This window comes from Salvia hispanica, chromosome 3 (genome assembly GCF_029641045.1).
Source record: "Salvia hispanica isolate PSC_SH4W2 chromosome 3, Shi_PSC_v1, whole genome shotgun sequence".
NCBI lineage: Eukaryota > Viridiplantae > Streptophyta > Magnoliopsida > Lamiales > Lamiaceae > Salvia > Salvia hispanica.
The window spans coordinates 19773434-19787472 of NC_142694.1; the positions used below are offsets into that span (position 1 = coordinate 19773434).

A 14039-nucleotide genomic window follows, 5' to 3' on the forward strand; every position below is an offset into this window, starting at 1 on the left:
CTGCTGCTGCATCTGGGGCATACCTCCCCACCCCGACGTTGCCTGCCCGCCGCTGGCCTGCCCCCCGCCCGGCATCCCCCCCTGCGCTCCCGCCATCATCCCCATCAACTGTTGTCCATCGCTCGATATTGCTCTTGTACAGAAATTTAGAGAGAGAGAAAACTTGTTAAAATAAGTGGTGCAAATGAAAATGAAACTAAAATCACGTATATATAGGTTTTCAAAAAAAATTTTAAAAAAAAACGAAAATTGGGCGCTGGCCGATCGGCACGCCACAATGGCGGCCAGCGCATCGGCCAACGCCCTCAAATCGGCGTGGGCTAGCCGATTTCTTCGCCGATTCGCGGCTGGCCGTTTCCAATAGTTCGGCTAGCTGACCGGCTAGCGACGCGAATCGGCTAGCCGGTGGGCTAGCCGCTATTGGAGATGCTCTTATAACGAGGAATCGTTTTTTTAGTATGTCTTTTTACTAAAACAGTTGTATTTTATGTTAATAAAGGAGTAATATTTATATATATATCTTTTGGTGATGACCTGTGATTTGTAATCAGCGTGTGCTAAACTTTTTTTCTTATGAGTTGGCTGTTAATCATGTTTATAACGTTAGGGTTTCAATTTAAAAAATCTTCGAATTAAATAGTGAGTATCTCTAATTTAAAATGCAAGGCGAGACATAAAATGTGGATATTATAATCCATGTTATATGATACTATTAATTACAGTAACCTCCCAAAACAACAAAGGAAAATTATTTGATTTCGCTGTCCAACTGCATATAATACAAGATTATGAAATACCAACTGAATGATATGAAACAAACGGTGTAATATACATCTCACAAAAATATTTTGCTCGCATCAAATCTGGACGTGGTCCCTCTGAATATTTGATATTTGAGTAATAATAATATATGCGGTGGGTGCTAAAAAGCAAGATTGGATGTTTAAGATAGTATAAGACAAGCAAAATGAATTAGGGACAATCATATTGCTGAATTTGCATTGTTGTAGCTTGTGGGTTTTTCAAAAATGCCAACCATTTAAGCAATATTGTCTATAAAAAGAGAGATTCCCTAGGAGATTAAGATTATAAAGTATATATAATAGTGGTGTGAGGCCTAAATAGTGAAAAGTGGCGTTATTTTTCTCTCTTGTATCATTAATTTCATATTGCTATGATTTATACTTGCTACAAGAGAAAGGAAATAATCTGATTCTTCCCCTATATAGTACTCGGTTGGCTTATACTCTATAGTAAAACCATCATTTTAGATAAATAAAAAGTAAGAAATCATATCTTTTTGAATGCATAATTCAAGTTGGATGATATCATGATACGATGGATCTGTATAGGTGGCTTCTAAGTTACAATGAAGGAAAGAAAATCAAAGAAATCAATGTAGAAATCAAGACAAATCTTTCCGAGAAAAAGATTCATTCAAATTCTTGTAATGTTTCAGACATATACACTATCCTTGTATAATGGTGACAGAGTAGATAAATAACCATCCACAAACCAAAGCAAAGTGAATTAACTTGGCAGATTGCAAGCATGGTGCCAGATTCAGACACTGTGTTCGGGTTCAAACTGGACGGAAACAACTATCCGCTGTGGTCGAGACTCATGAGGGTGGCAATCGGAAGCAGGGGCATGTCCAGCCACATCACTGGAGTACCTCCACCACCAACAGCAGACGATCCGGTCTACTCTCAATGGGAGCAAGATGACTGTAACCTCTTTCTTTTGCTGCTTCAGAACATGGAGATGAAATTGGTCACCTTTTGCGCGTATAAACCGACCTCCAAGGCTTTATGGGATAGCCTCGCCGTCATGTATGGAGACGTAATTAAAGATGACCCTTACGAACTTTATTGCTTGGAAGTTAGGGCAGACAGAATAAAGCAAGGACAACATACCTTGAAAGATTACTGGAACGAGCTGCAAGGTATATGGATGGATATTGATCGGAGACAACCAACTCCTCCCAGATGCTGTGAAAAAAACTGCTGCGCCAAACTAATAGAGAATAGCCGATTGTACAAGTTCCTGGCCGGATTAGAAGACAGATATGAGGGAATCAGGCGAGACATCCTCAGGGAAAGCCCGATTCCCTCACCCGAGGCTGCTTTTTCCATGATAACAAGAGTTACAAGACACAGTGGGGGAGAAGCTAGAGCAAGAGGAAGGATAAGCAAGTGAAAAGCAAAAATAAAGAAAAAAAAGAGAGGAAATGCATACTATGGTGGTTTTATCGAGTAAAGCTATGCTGTAGAGTTTCATGGTTTAAGTTTTTGTTATAATCTAGTGTCACAACGCCTCAAGTTAGATTATGCTTATGTTTTTGCAACAGACAATCAACTCATTGTGATGGAATGCTTTATTTATGATTATGATTGATTCTATAATCTTTTGAGCCTCTGAATTACTTTTTCCAACAATCACAAGCATTCAAAAGGAAACAACAAAGCCAAACAACATGTATAATATTTTAAAACCTACACCAATTTTGATTATATCCCATAATCATGAAGCTTTTAAACATCTTTTGCACTAAGAGGCCAAATAATTATTGATTAATGATACCAGTATTCAGAGATTTTTAACAACCAAGCGAATATATTTCCAGTCCTATACTAAACACAAACGGTTCGTATAGTATTTCTGAAGCAGAATGAATGAGGCCGAATCAGTGTGTAATTTAGTTCAACAGCAACCTATGTCACTACTCAACATCATCTAGAATAGCCAAGCTTTGTTCTTGAGGGGGGCCTGAGGTTCTTGGGTATCCACCGAAATCACTTTTACGAGGTTTTGCAAGTTCAACGAACACTCGTCTCTCGTCAAACAACTGAAAAAATAGAAAGAATAAACAAAGAGGCTCTTCATATTATTTTTAGTGATTGAGTTAAATCAATTGTATAGTATGGAACCTGATAATCCATGCTTTCTAGAGCGAGTAATGCTGCTTCTTGTGAGGTGTACTGGATGAATGCGAATCCTTTTGACTTCTGTCTGACTTCGTCCTTGATAAGTCTTACTGCCAGTGACGTAGATAAATCATCATACACAAATTATATTCAACTTAGTAGAAGAACAGATTCCACCAAATCTACCTTCGGCTATCTGTCCATACTTTGAGAATTCCTTCAGAAGGCGACTTTCACTTGCCGAAAAGGGTAGATCTGCATTCAAGTACAAATAATAACCAAAACAGTTTTAGTAAATTAGTAACAAGAATGAAGGCCAAAAGCTAGTTCTTTTGAAAAGAAAGTAATGAAAACCACTGGGAATGGATAAAATAAGAAAAAGGAGCACCGAGTTTTAACTAGACGGCAAAAGGCCAGAAGTTACAGGTATTTGTTGCTTGTTCTGTCTACTCTTTTTGAAACTCAAAGGATATAAGGGCATCACATCACAGTCACCCCTCAGGTATGCAAGTACTTGGTAAAATGCCAATTAGTTGAAAAGAAGCCTCAAATTGAACACCGCTTTACAAAAGCTATATAAAGAGAAAGCTCTCAAGCATGAGAAGGAATGTGTAGGCCTCTATCATTGTAATCCCAAAGATCTTAATAATGTATTCAAAACTTGTAAGCTGTAACAGAGTTTGAAAAGAAGCATCATCTATTAGATCATTGAGAAAATAGTGTCTACATTTTGTAAGACAATCTCCAAATTAACTCATTCTAATGCTTGCAGCCCGCTAGCCAAGATATAGAAGCTAGATTAATAGAATTGTTATATTAGACCTCCTGAATTTTATTCACAAGACAGCCATGGGAGCATGCCAAGTTACCAAGTTGACATTGCCTCCCTATAAGTCTAATTGAACTCAAGCACAGAGCTTACTGCTTACAGTTTGATACATACAGCATTTCATATAATAATAATAATAATAATAATAATAATAATAATAATAATAATAATAATAATAATAATAATAATAATAATAATAATAATAATGCATATAACAATAAACTGAAGAAAGACTTGAGCTTCTAATTCTGTGTTTACGAGGTTCAAAAATCAAAATTGCTTCTTTTGAAACACAGTGTAGAACAGAGTCGAAATTGATGTTGTGAGCAAGAGAAGAGAAGAATTGAGATAAAATAGGTTGAAAATGATGAAATCAAACAGCGAGGGAAGTGAAATGAACTTACTTTTGACGATAATTTTGCTGGCGAGAGGGTAATTCTGACAATAAATCCTCGAATTTAGGGATTTATTGGTGAAAGGAGTAGAAGAAGCAAGAAAAGAAGCGGTGTTAGCCATTTCAAGCAGTTTTCAACCTCAACGGGAACACAGCACGAGTGGTTCCGTCACGATTCTTATTTGATCAAAATCGAATAATCAAATTTTGTTTAAAATTGATTTCGAAATTGCAGTCCGGTGTGACAAAATCCAAATACAAGGCCCATTGTCTATTTCATGCCCCTTCGATAATACAGATTTTAATAGTATGTGACATGTCTGCCTATATTAATAATGAAAATATGAAGAAATTTTAAATTTAAGGCTCACTTGTTTGAAATAACCAAAAGCACAGTGTAAGTCCATGTGGCAGACCCATTGGATCGAGATTGGTTGATGAGGGTTTCGCCTTCTGCTTGTTTTCAACAATCGGATCATCTCAAGTGTGGACGTACAGTTTTCTCCTGAACATATGGAACACGAGCGGCAAATCAGTCATCGGTGAATTGGACTACTTAGAGCATCCTTTAACCCTGTCCCGAATTTAGGCCGCAAGTCCCCTCCACGTCATCATTCCCTCAAATTAGGGATTCCAGGCCACAACTCCATTAACACCGCAAACCACAACTCAGACCACAATTATTCATTTCACAACATATTTTAATCGTAAAATAGAATACGTTGATCAATTAAAACCGAGAAAATTCTTGTTCAGTCAGAAAATAGGAAAAGAAAATTACAAATCCTAGAAAAAAAAATTACCAATACTAGAAAAAGAAAATTACCAAACCTAGAAAAAAGAAAATTACAAATCCTAGAAAAAAGAACTACTTTTTCTTCATTTGTGCGCGAAGGTATTCGATCATCTCACGGTGCAATTCGAGCTCGTACTCCGACATTCTCGAGGTATCCCTCGATGTCAACTCCGTCAGCTGGCTCATCCGCAACGTAATACTCATATCCGACAGAGTCTGATATCTTGTCCAAGGAAGGATTGGGTGGCGGCGGCGGCATAGCGGAGTAGCTCGCAGTTGCCTTCCCCTTTGCTTTCCTCTTTGCCGCCTTTGTGCCCATCGGACGGCTTTCAGTACCAGGAGATGAGAGGAAGAAGTCATCGTCTGTCACGTTGAGGTCGATTGGCGGACCTCCTTCGCTCGAAGTGTAGTGTCCGGCGGCGACTTTGGTTCTCTTCGCCGCCGCTTCAGCCCCACCAGTGTACTTCGGGCTCTTCTCGACAAGCTTCCAAACGTCGAAGTACTTGAAGTGCTTCTTCCCGTCAGCGAAGTAATCTGCCTTGGCCTTGTCCACAAGGTCCATCTCGCTGTGCCCGCTCGGCCACATCCGGACTACATTAGTCCACTTGTCATTCCACTTGTTAATCTCCTTCTGCACCCGACCCCAATGCTTGCGTAGCTTCACGTAGAAACGCTCGAACGAGCCTTCGGGTCGACCAGCGTTGTACTTATCAGCAATCCGCACCCAGAACACTTTGTTGCTTTGCTGGTTGCCGACCACAGCGTCCTCGGAGACGTTGACATAGTTCTTGGCCAGCCACATTGTCTCCTGCGGACTATACTTCTTCAGCCCATCCTCTTCGGCAACCTTGCCCTTGCCCTTGCCCCTCCGTTGAGCGGGCTCCATATCACTGATATCGTACTCATCAGTGTTAACTGGCGATTCCATGTCCATATTGGTAGGCAGCCCGGGACTAGGCGGTGCATCTGGATTGGGTGTCGGCGGCACTTGCCAGTTCTGGGAGTTCACGAAATTGTCCATCTGGCGTTGGTCGCTATTAAACCAATCCATAGAATTGAAAAAGTGTTGAAATGCTAGAGGATTGAGAGTGAGAGTTTGTGTGGAAGAGTATTAAAAATAGAGAACATATAATGTATAAATAGAAAAACAAAAAAAAATGCAAAAATAAAAATTCGTGGGGACTTGCGGCCCGGTCCGAACGCAATTAACGCCGGGACGGGCCGCATGGGATGCGGCACGGGCACGCATAACGCCGGCCGGGACGTGACTCAAGAGCGGCCCAGGACTGCGTCCTCGGGACCGTCCCGGGCCGTGACTCATTCCCCTCCAACGCTAAATTCGGGCCGGGACTCGCGAGTTGTGGCCCAGCCCAACAGCATTATTGATGCTCTTCGGATGGGGCGTCGTAGATCTAGGGGTGCCTCTATCAGTAGAAATGTGGTGACACCCGACATGTTGGCACATTGGTTTCCTCTACCAATGATGATAGTGCAGAAATTTATTTAGAGAGAATTGTGAAAAATTAAAAAAAAAAATGGATAGAAATCCGTTGAGTAATTGATCACACTATCATTTTGAATTTAAAATATTTCTCAATTTGAAAAGTAATTAATTAAATTTTAGAAAAAGCGAAGCTCACTCACATGCCCGCAAGTGGCTTAACATTACGATCCAATTGGGCGGGGCCAGGCACGTGACGGAACATCACTCAACTCAACCCCCTCCCCCTTCGTAACATGAAATGCGTCATTAGAGCATTTCATATGGAGTACTTTTAATGGGTAAGAGGGAGTATAATTTTAGGATAATCTTATACTCCTATAGTCCTATACTTTTAATAAGTTTATCGTAAATGAATCAAAATTAAATTTTGTATTGTTCTAATTTTAGGTGAAAACACTCTTGAACTCTATAAAACTGTTGATATGTACATATATAATGACATCAGAAAATTTTATAATTTTCGGATGAATACATCTCATTTATATTCTACAAGACAAGAATACATCCCAATAAAACTGGCAACTCTGCTTCTCTATTATTAGTCCTCCACAGTGATCTCCAGTAAAGTTGTAAGCCTTGGCTTTCTATATCTCCTGAGCAGCAGAGATGAACAGACAACACTAACAGATGACAGTGCCATGCAAGCGCCAGCGACCCACGGCGGCAGCTTGATTTTCAGAGACGGAAACAGCAGCCCGGCTGCTACTGGGATCGCGACTACATTGTACGCCATTGCAAACACGTAATTCACACGAATCCGTTGCAGCGTCTTCCTCGACAGATCTATAGCCGTGATCACATCTTCCAAGCTGCTTCTCATCAGCACGTAATCCGCTGCCTCTATTGCAATATCTGTCCCCGCTCCTATTGCCATTCCTACATCTGCTGCTGCCAGAGCAGGAGAGTCGTTGATCCCGTCACCCACCATCGCTACCAAACTCCCCCCTTTTTGAAGTGACCGCACAACATCAGCTTTTCCAGCCGGCATCACCTCTGCCTTCACGTCTGTAATCCCCACCTAAAACCCAAACCGTGTCAATCAGTTTTTTCTGTAGAGAAAAAAATGCCACGAACGAAGATAACAAACCTCTTTCGCGACAGCTTGAGCAGTTCTCCAGTTATCACCGGTGACCATGACAGGAACGACCCCCATTTTCTTGAGGCCCTCTATCACGACAGCAGCTTCCCTCTTCAGTGGATCTGCTATCCCCATAACACCGATCAGATCATCATCATACGCCACAAGTATCCCCGTCTCGGCACTTTCCTCCAAGTCCACAACAAACTTCTCCACGTGCTCCTCGACAGTGATGCCATTTTCAGCCATCAGCTTCCGGTTGCCAACCTTTTAAACGAATATATACAACCCTCAGACGAATTTCTACTAAGACGTGCAGAGTCTGGATAAAGAAACTCACCAAAATCTTTTTCCCATCGATAAAGCATTGCACGCCATGTCCAGGCAAAGCAGAGAAATCAGTTATTTCAAGAAGCCAATCAAAGGACTTGTTGTTGCTGTGACCATTCTTTGTATCAGAAAGGTCATCGAAGAAATGGAAATGGCGTGCATATTCAAGTATAGCCTTCCCCAATGGGTGTTCGCTGCTAGACTGTACCAATTAGAAGATAATTAAGGACACTTATTTAACTCAACTTGTCAGTGCGCGACTCAAATTCTCTAACGTAAAGTTTGGGGTTTTTTTACCTCAGCTGAAGCTACTAAAGTGAGGAAATCACCACGATCCATTCCTGAAAAAACTTTTGCAGTTGTCACTGTGGCTTTCCCTTGGGTTAATGTTCCCGTCTTATCAAATATGACATACTTGATCTTTTGCGCCCTCTCCAGCGCGTCTCCTCCTTTAATCAGCACACCATTTTTAGCTCCTACTCCCGTTGCAACCATGATTGCAGTTGGGGTAGCCAACCCAAGTGCACATGGGCAAGCAATCACAACAACTGATATTGCAAACATAAGGGAAAATACAAAATAATTGCCATTCTCTGGCAGCCACTCCTTAGGGTAGGCTCCAAGAACCCCAGCCACATACCTGCACATGGATGTCCATAAAAAAATAAAAAATCTACTTCAAAATTACTAATTGCCAACTATATGAGAGAACAAGTTTGCCCATATTAAGCTTACCATCCTAGTAATGTCAATAGTGCCAAAGTTATTACTGACGGCACAAAGATACTCGCAATCTGTATCAGTCACCAATGCCCAATGTGAGGAAAATGATTTATAAGTCAGGATAAGTGGTAAAAATTATCAGTTAAATTTGTAACAAGCACAGGAGATACACATGGCACCTCCTTTGGAGGGATCATATATCGATAAAAGAAGCTGCTACTATAGTTTACGTTTGACTCTCAATGTGATAATCCAACTACAAGTTATATTTACTGCCTTCATATCCAGCCCTTACATATAAATTATAGGAGACTCTTTTGTCTGTCCAGAACCAGACAAACTGAAAAGTGCATATATAAATTATATGATGAATCAACAAAGATAACTTACAAAATCAGCGAACTTTTGAATGGGAGCTTTAGACATCTGTGCTGCCTCAACCAGAGATATAATTTGGCTTAAAACTGTATTAGATCCCACTTTGTTGGCCTCTATGTGAAGCGAACCATGCAAATTGATAGTACCCCCGATAACTGGCGAATTGATCTCTTTCAGAACCGGAGCAGATTCACCAGTGACCATACTCTCATTCACATAACTTGAACCCCATACTACAGAACCATCAGCGGGCAACTTTGTCCCTGGAAGCACCTTCAATAGGTCCCCAGGCTCAATCAATAAAGCATCAATTTCCCTTTCTCCAACAACTTTTCCACCTGCAATGTTACAAGTCCCCGTTTAGCCCATTCAGATATATGATGGTGCATTCCAATATCAGAAATATCATATATGCTGCCCAATTCTTTTAGTGAATGAAAAACAAGTATAATTCAATAGAAACTTTGCATAAAACAAAAAACACCTACCTGTGTCTTTCATAAGCAACGTAGCAGTTGCAGGAGTGAGCTCCACAAGCTTCCTAATAGCATCTGATGTTTTCCCCTTGGCCAGACTTTCTAAGTACTTTCCAAGAAGTACAAAAGTTATCAGCATAGCACTTGTTTCAAAGTACCTTGGAGACCAAAACCCAGTTATTGCACCATAGAGCAATGCATATATGGAATAGAAGTATGAAGCAGAAGTTCCCAATGCAACCAGGACATCCATGTTTGTTGAACCATTTCTAAGTGCTCTGCCAGCTGCAACATAGAAGCGCTTGCCAATGACAAATTGAACAACAGATACCAAAACCAACTTCAGCCAATCACCCATTTGGAAGGGGCCACAACGCCAAAGTAGTAAAGAATACAATAAAGGTATGCGCGGACAGACGACTCTCATGAAAAGAAGGGGAACCTGAAGCGGGTTGAACAGGAGTTAAAAGAAAAACTTTTTAAGTAAAAAATGTGCAGATACTGAAGGTCATTAAGTTGTTAGGACTGTAACCAAGAAACTAGTTTCAATTAAACAATAAATTAATTTTTATAACCACTATTTAAGTTCTGAGTAACAATGTAACTGCAGCAAGCTTACATTACGAGGGTGTTTGGCTAAGCTAATCTTGGACAGACTATAAGATGTTTAAAGAGCTTATAAGAAGTAATGTGTTAAGAGCTAAGTGCTTGGATAATTGAGCTTATAAGCTAGAGAGAGAAGATTCAAAAGAAATGCAAAGGAAGGTATATGCTGGAAATAAAAACCATAGTAGGCCTGTTCATAAGATCATTAAAAAATAAGATGGGGTCAAGGAACATATTTGTTTGGAGTTTATAAATATAAGCTGCTAAACAGGTTTAAGCTCAGCTAAACACCCTCTAATTAGTTAGCCAGCAATGTCTTTCTGCATAAGTAATACTAGATAATTTTCATCCAAGTAATTCTTGAATTAAGATCTCAGACAGATAAAACAATAACATTAACAGTAATACGGTACACTGAGGCTCAGGCATAACAGAAGTTCTATAGAGTACTCACGCTGAGAATAAAGCTAATAGTAAATAGGCGAAACACGCTTGCAGACTCCTCTAGATCCTTAGAAGCCATTCTAGCATAAGGGTTCTTGACAAACAGTTTTAATTTTCCAGAGCTGTCACTTTCAATCGCATCAACTAATATTCTGGCACCAAGAAGCTCTGGATCAAAATGAATCTCCAAATCTTGTGTAGTTTGGTCAATAGAAAATTGCCTCACACCCTTTAAGTTGCAAAGTATATCATTTAACAACTGTACATCAGTTTCACTTGCAATTCCAGAAATCCCAAGCAAAAGTTTGTCCTGCTCATTACTCTGTACAAATGAAGCTTCAAAACCAGCATCTTCTATTGCAGTGACTATATCTTCTTTGCTAATAAAACTTGGGTCATATTCAACCTCACCTAGAGAAGTAGCCAAGGCAACTACAGCCTTTTTAACACCTGGTAGATTCCTTAGAATCCCTTCCACAGAGTTTACGCAAGCCGCACATGTCATTCCTCCTATAGTAAACTGGCCTATTAAGGTCCGTCGCGGATTCGATTGCATAGCAATTTGATCTGGTAGAATTTCAGCCTCAAAACCAGCATCTTCTATTGCATTTATAATGTCTTCATCCTGAGACAAGATATGGGATAGAAAGGGCCCAATAGAGCTGTAAAGATGCTTGCAATCGGAAGGCCAACATAACAATTGCTAAGATGGAAAGAGGACCACAATAAACCGCAAAGAATTGGAGTGGAACCTCATAATAAGAACTGAACGCAAAAACATTACTGAATACTGGAAAAGCACTTGAACAAGAATGTACTATCTGAAGAATCACAAGTAATTAATACTCATTGATTCATTCAGCATTTCAGACGAGAGTAACATGGAGTCAAGAAGAGATAACCACAATCTTGAAAAAAATCAGTTTGAATCAGCCAATTAGAGTTCAAACAGCTTATGTTTTGATAAGTAGTTAGTTGTAAGTTGTGACTAATTATTGTACACCAATGACCAATCTCAACTGTAGTAAACCACTCATTAAATACACCTACCAAGAGAAGCTAATGCACAACTATAAGTTCAAATTCAATTCTCACATTATAAGTCTACACCATTTCCATTAGCATCAATACCGGTACACCTAGATTCTAATCAACTGCTTAAGCCCCCAAAAGGTAACAGGAATCTGCTCATGAAAACAACCACAATTCAACTAATTCACAGCAATAATTAAGCAAAACCCATGATCCAGAACAACTATATCTGAGGAAGCCCAATTGCTATCCAACAAACAACAGCACATACAAACTTGAGCTCAAAACTTATTGCAGAGACAGCCACATACAAATTGAATAAAATTCCAAGAAAAGTTGAAAGAGTCAAAGAGACCTTAAGCAGGGAGGAATTGAATGAAATGTCAGCCTTGTTCTGCAGCAAGGCGACAGAGGCCGTGACGACGCCGTCGAGGCTCCTCAGCGCCGATTCCACAGAATTCGAGCAGGCTGCACAGGTCATCCCACTCACGCCCACCTGAATCCTGCGCAAGTTGTCAGAATCCCCATCGTCGTAGGCGCCCAACAGCCTATCCTCCTCGCCGGCGACGCTGGTCAGCTGAAGGTCCATCGTCCCCGGCGACGTTCGAGAAAGAGTAGCAGCTACAGATGTCGATTTACTTCCCAATTTATTAAAGAAAGCATGAGAAAGGTGGAGGAAACTGAAATTAACGAAGACTACTGTGTTGATTTGGTAAGCTCTTCGAAAATAACTACACACAGTTAATAATCTGGCATAAAGAAAACTATCTAATTAGGTAATTCCAATATTCATAATGTCATACACAATTACACATTGAATTAAAGATCCAATCTTTACGTTCCCTACCCCCAATTTTCAAAGTCTTGCACTTAAAATCCATTTTCCATTAATAAAGATTGAAGATTTCGATCGTTATCTAAAGCCCTTTTCATTTTAGAATGGGATTTTAGATTCAGTTTACCAAGTCATAATCTTTTTCAGTTTTTTGTTTTCCAACGAGAGATTATTGGTGCTTTCTTGCAAAACAATATTATCATGCCAACTTTAAATATTTATATCAAATGTCCCTATATTTGTCTCTATCGTCTTTGTCGTGGTTTGTAGCGTGTAAGTTGTAAAATATATATTTCCCCATATTGTTAATATGCAATCTTTGTAATATTTTACGAAAATTGGTATTCTTACTTGTTTGAAGTAAGATAAGAGTTTGAGTGAGTGTATGGTATATCTTAATCACATGGATTTGGCCCGTCGGTTTTCTAGATAAAATAGTATAATATAGGATTGAGTTGTGAGATTAGTTTAGGTGGATGATTAAGTTATGACTAATTATTTTATTTATAATTATTCATTTAAGATTGGGTTGTGTGATTTAATTTCATAAACCAAACATCTTACCTATTTAATTCAGAAATACAATCTTGTAAACCAAACGCTCATAATATTATTCATATATAATCATGTATGAATTTAAATTAGGTTATTTGTAATTTTGTATTTATTCATGAATTCTTAATCTTTTCTATTTTTTAATGTGAATATATGAATTTTGGGTTATTATAGATTTTCCACTGAAATAAATTTTTCTTCAAAAACATTACAAATTTGACCATTTATTATAGAAGATGAAAATTACCATATAAATGTATGAACTTTTATGAGTTTTTGTTTTTTTAAATCTAAATATATGGAATTTAAGTTTTTCTGTGTTTATCTAAAATTATATTGTTCAAATTAAAGTTTTATATGTTCGTCGAAAATATGGCGATTTAGACCAGTCATTAAAACGGCATTGTTTAATGGAAGACTGTAACTGAGATTGAATTATAATCTGAGCTCGATTAATCTGTTGTAATTATGATTAGGGTTGAGAGTATAGTACTCCTAAATTTCCGAGAACAATACCAGTGTTTATAAATATATAAACTAATATTTTTTTCGTATTGTCAATATGCAAACTTTATACTAATATTTTACGAAAATTGTTTGAGAAAACGTATCTATTTGAAGTTAAGTGTATAATATCCTAATCCGATGACATAATAGATAGGATTTGTTCGATTTGGGAAATTATATCTCATTAGTGTATACTTCTTTTTTATTAAAAATGATGTTGGTTCAATGATCGATCGAATTTAATTTGCTAAACTGATATCCTCGACGAACACGATCAGTTTTAGTTTGGAATAAAAATAATTTGAAGAGAAAAACAGAAATTCAAAATTCATGTATTTAAATTAATAAAAGTTGGAAAGCGTGTAAGAAAATTTGAGTATCTATAGAAAAATAACCTTTGACGTCTTAGTTTGAATTAATTGGTTTTGAAAGTAGTTGAGTACCTAACCATCATAAGTTTCTCTCTCGTTATTAGTCCTAAGTCCTAACATTAAAGTCATCCTAGTCCACGCAAATAGCAGAATAAACATCTTATATCAACACAAAATAATAAAATGGAGAAAACTATTTTTTTTCATTGGAAATATGACTTGGTTTCCACTTGTTGAAAGGAGAGATATTTTTG

At 38.6% G+C, this 14039-nt stretch overlaps 3 protein-coding genes across 3 annotated transcripts; 1 reads left to right on the forward strand and 2 right to left on the reverse strand.

Moving 5' to 3' along the window:
- Positions 1–1551: 1551 nt before the first annotated feature.
- Positions 1552–2199, forward strand: LOC148930338 (uncharacterized). Its single transcript, XM_089066430.1, has one exon. It carries the CDS (start codon positions 1552–1554, stop codon positions 2197–2199), a length of 648 nt encoding a protein of 215 aa, XP_088922556.1.
- A 344-nt stretch (positions 2200–2543) lies between these two features.
- On the reverse strand, positions 2544–4438 carry LOC148930339 (small RNA-binding protein 11, chloroplastic-like). The gene is made up of 4 exons (XM_089069026.1): positions 4161–4438; positions 3114–3182; positions 2931–3037; positions 2544–2848 (listed from the first exon to the last, which is right to left on the reverse strand). Exons 1-4 carry the CDS (start codon positions 4270–4272, stop codon positions 2723–2725), a joined length of 414 nt encoding a protein of 137 aa, XP_088925152.1. The 5' UTR covers positions 4273–4438; the 3' UTR covers positions 2544–2722.
- A 2417-nt stretch (positions 4439–6855) lies between these two features.
- On the reverse strand, positions 6856–12451 carry LOC125214532 (copper-transporting ATPase RAN1). The gene is made up of 9 exons (XM_048115595.2): positions 11873–12451; positions 10496–11110; positions 9448–9877; positions 8972–9297; positions 8594–8652; positions 8156–8498; positions 7869–8060; positions 7538–7795; positions 6856–7468 (listed from the first exon to the last, which is right to left on the reverse strand). The coding sequence occupies exons 1-9, from the start codon at positions 12104–12106 to the stop codon at positions 6989–6991; spliced, it is 2937 nt and encodes a 978-aa protein (XP_047971552.2). The 5' UTR covers positions 12107–12451; the 3' UTR covers positions 6856–6988.
- Positions 12452–14039: the final 1588 nt, after the last annotated feature.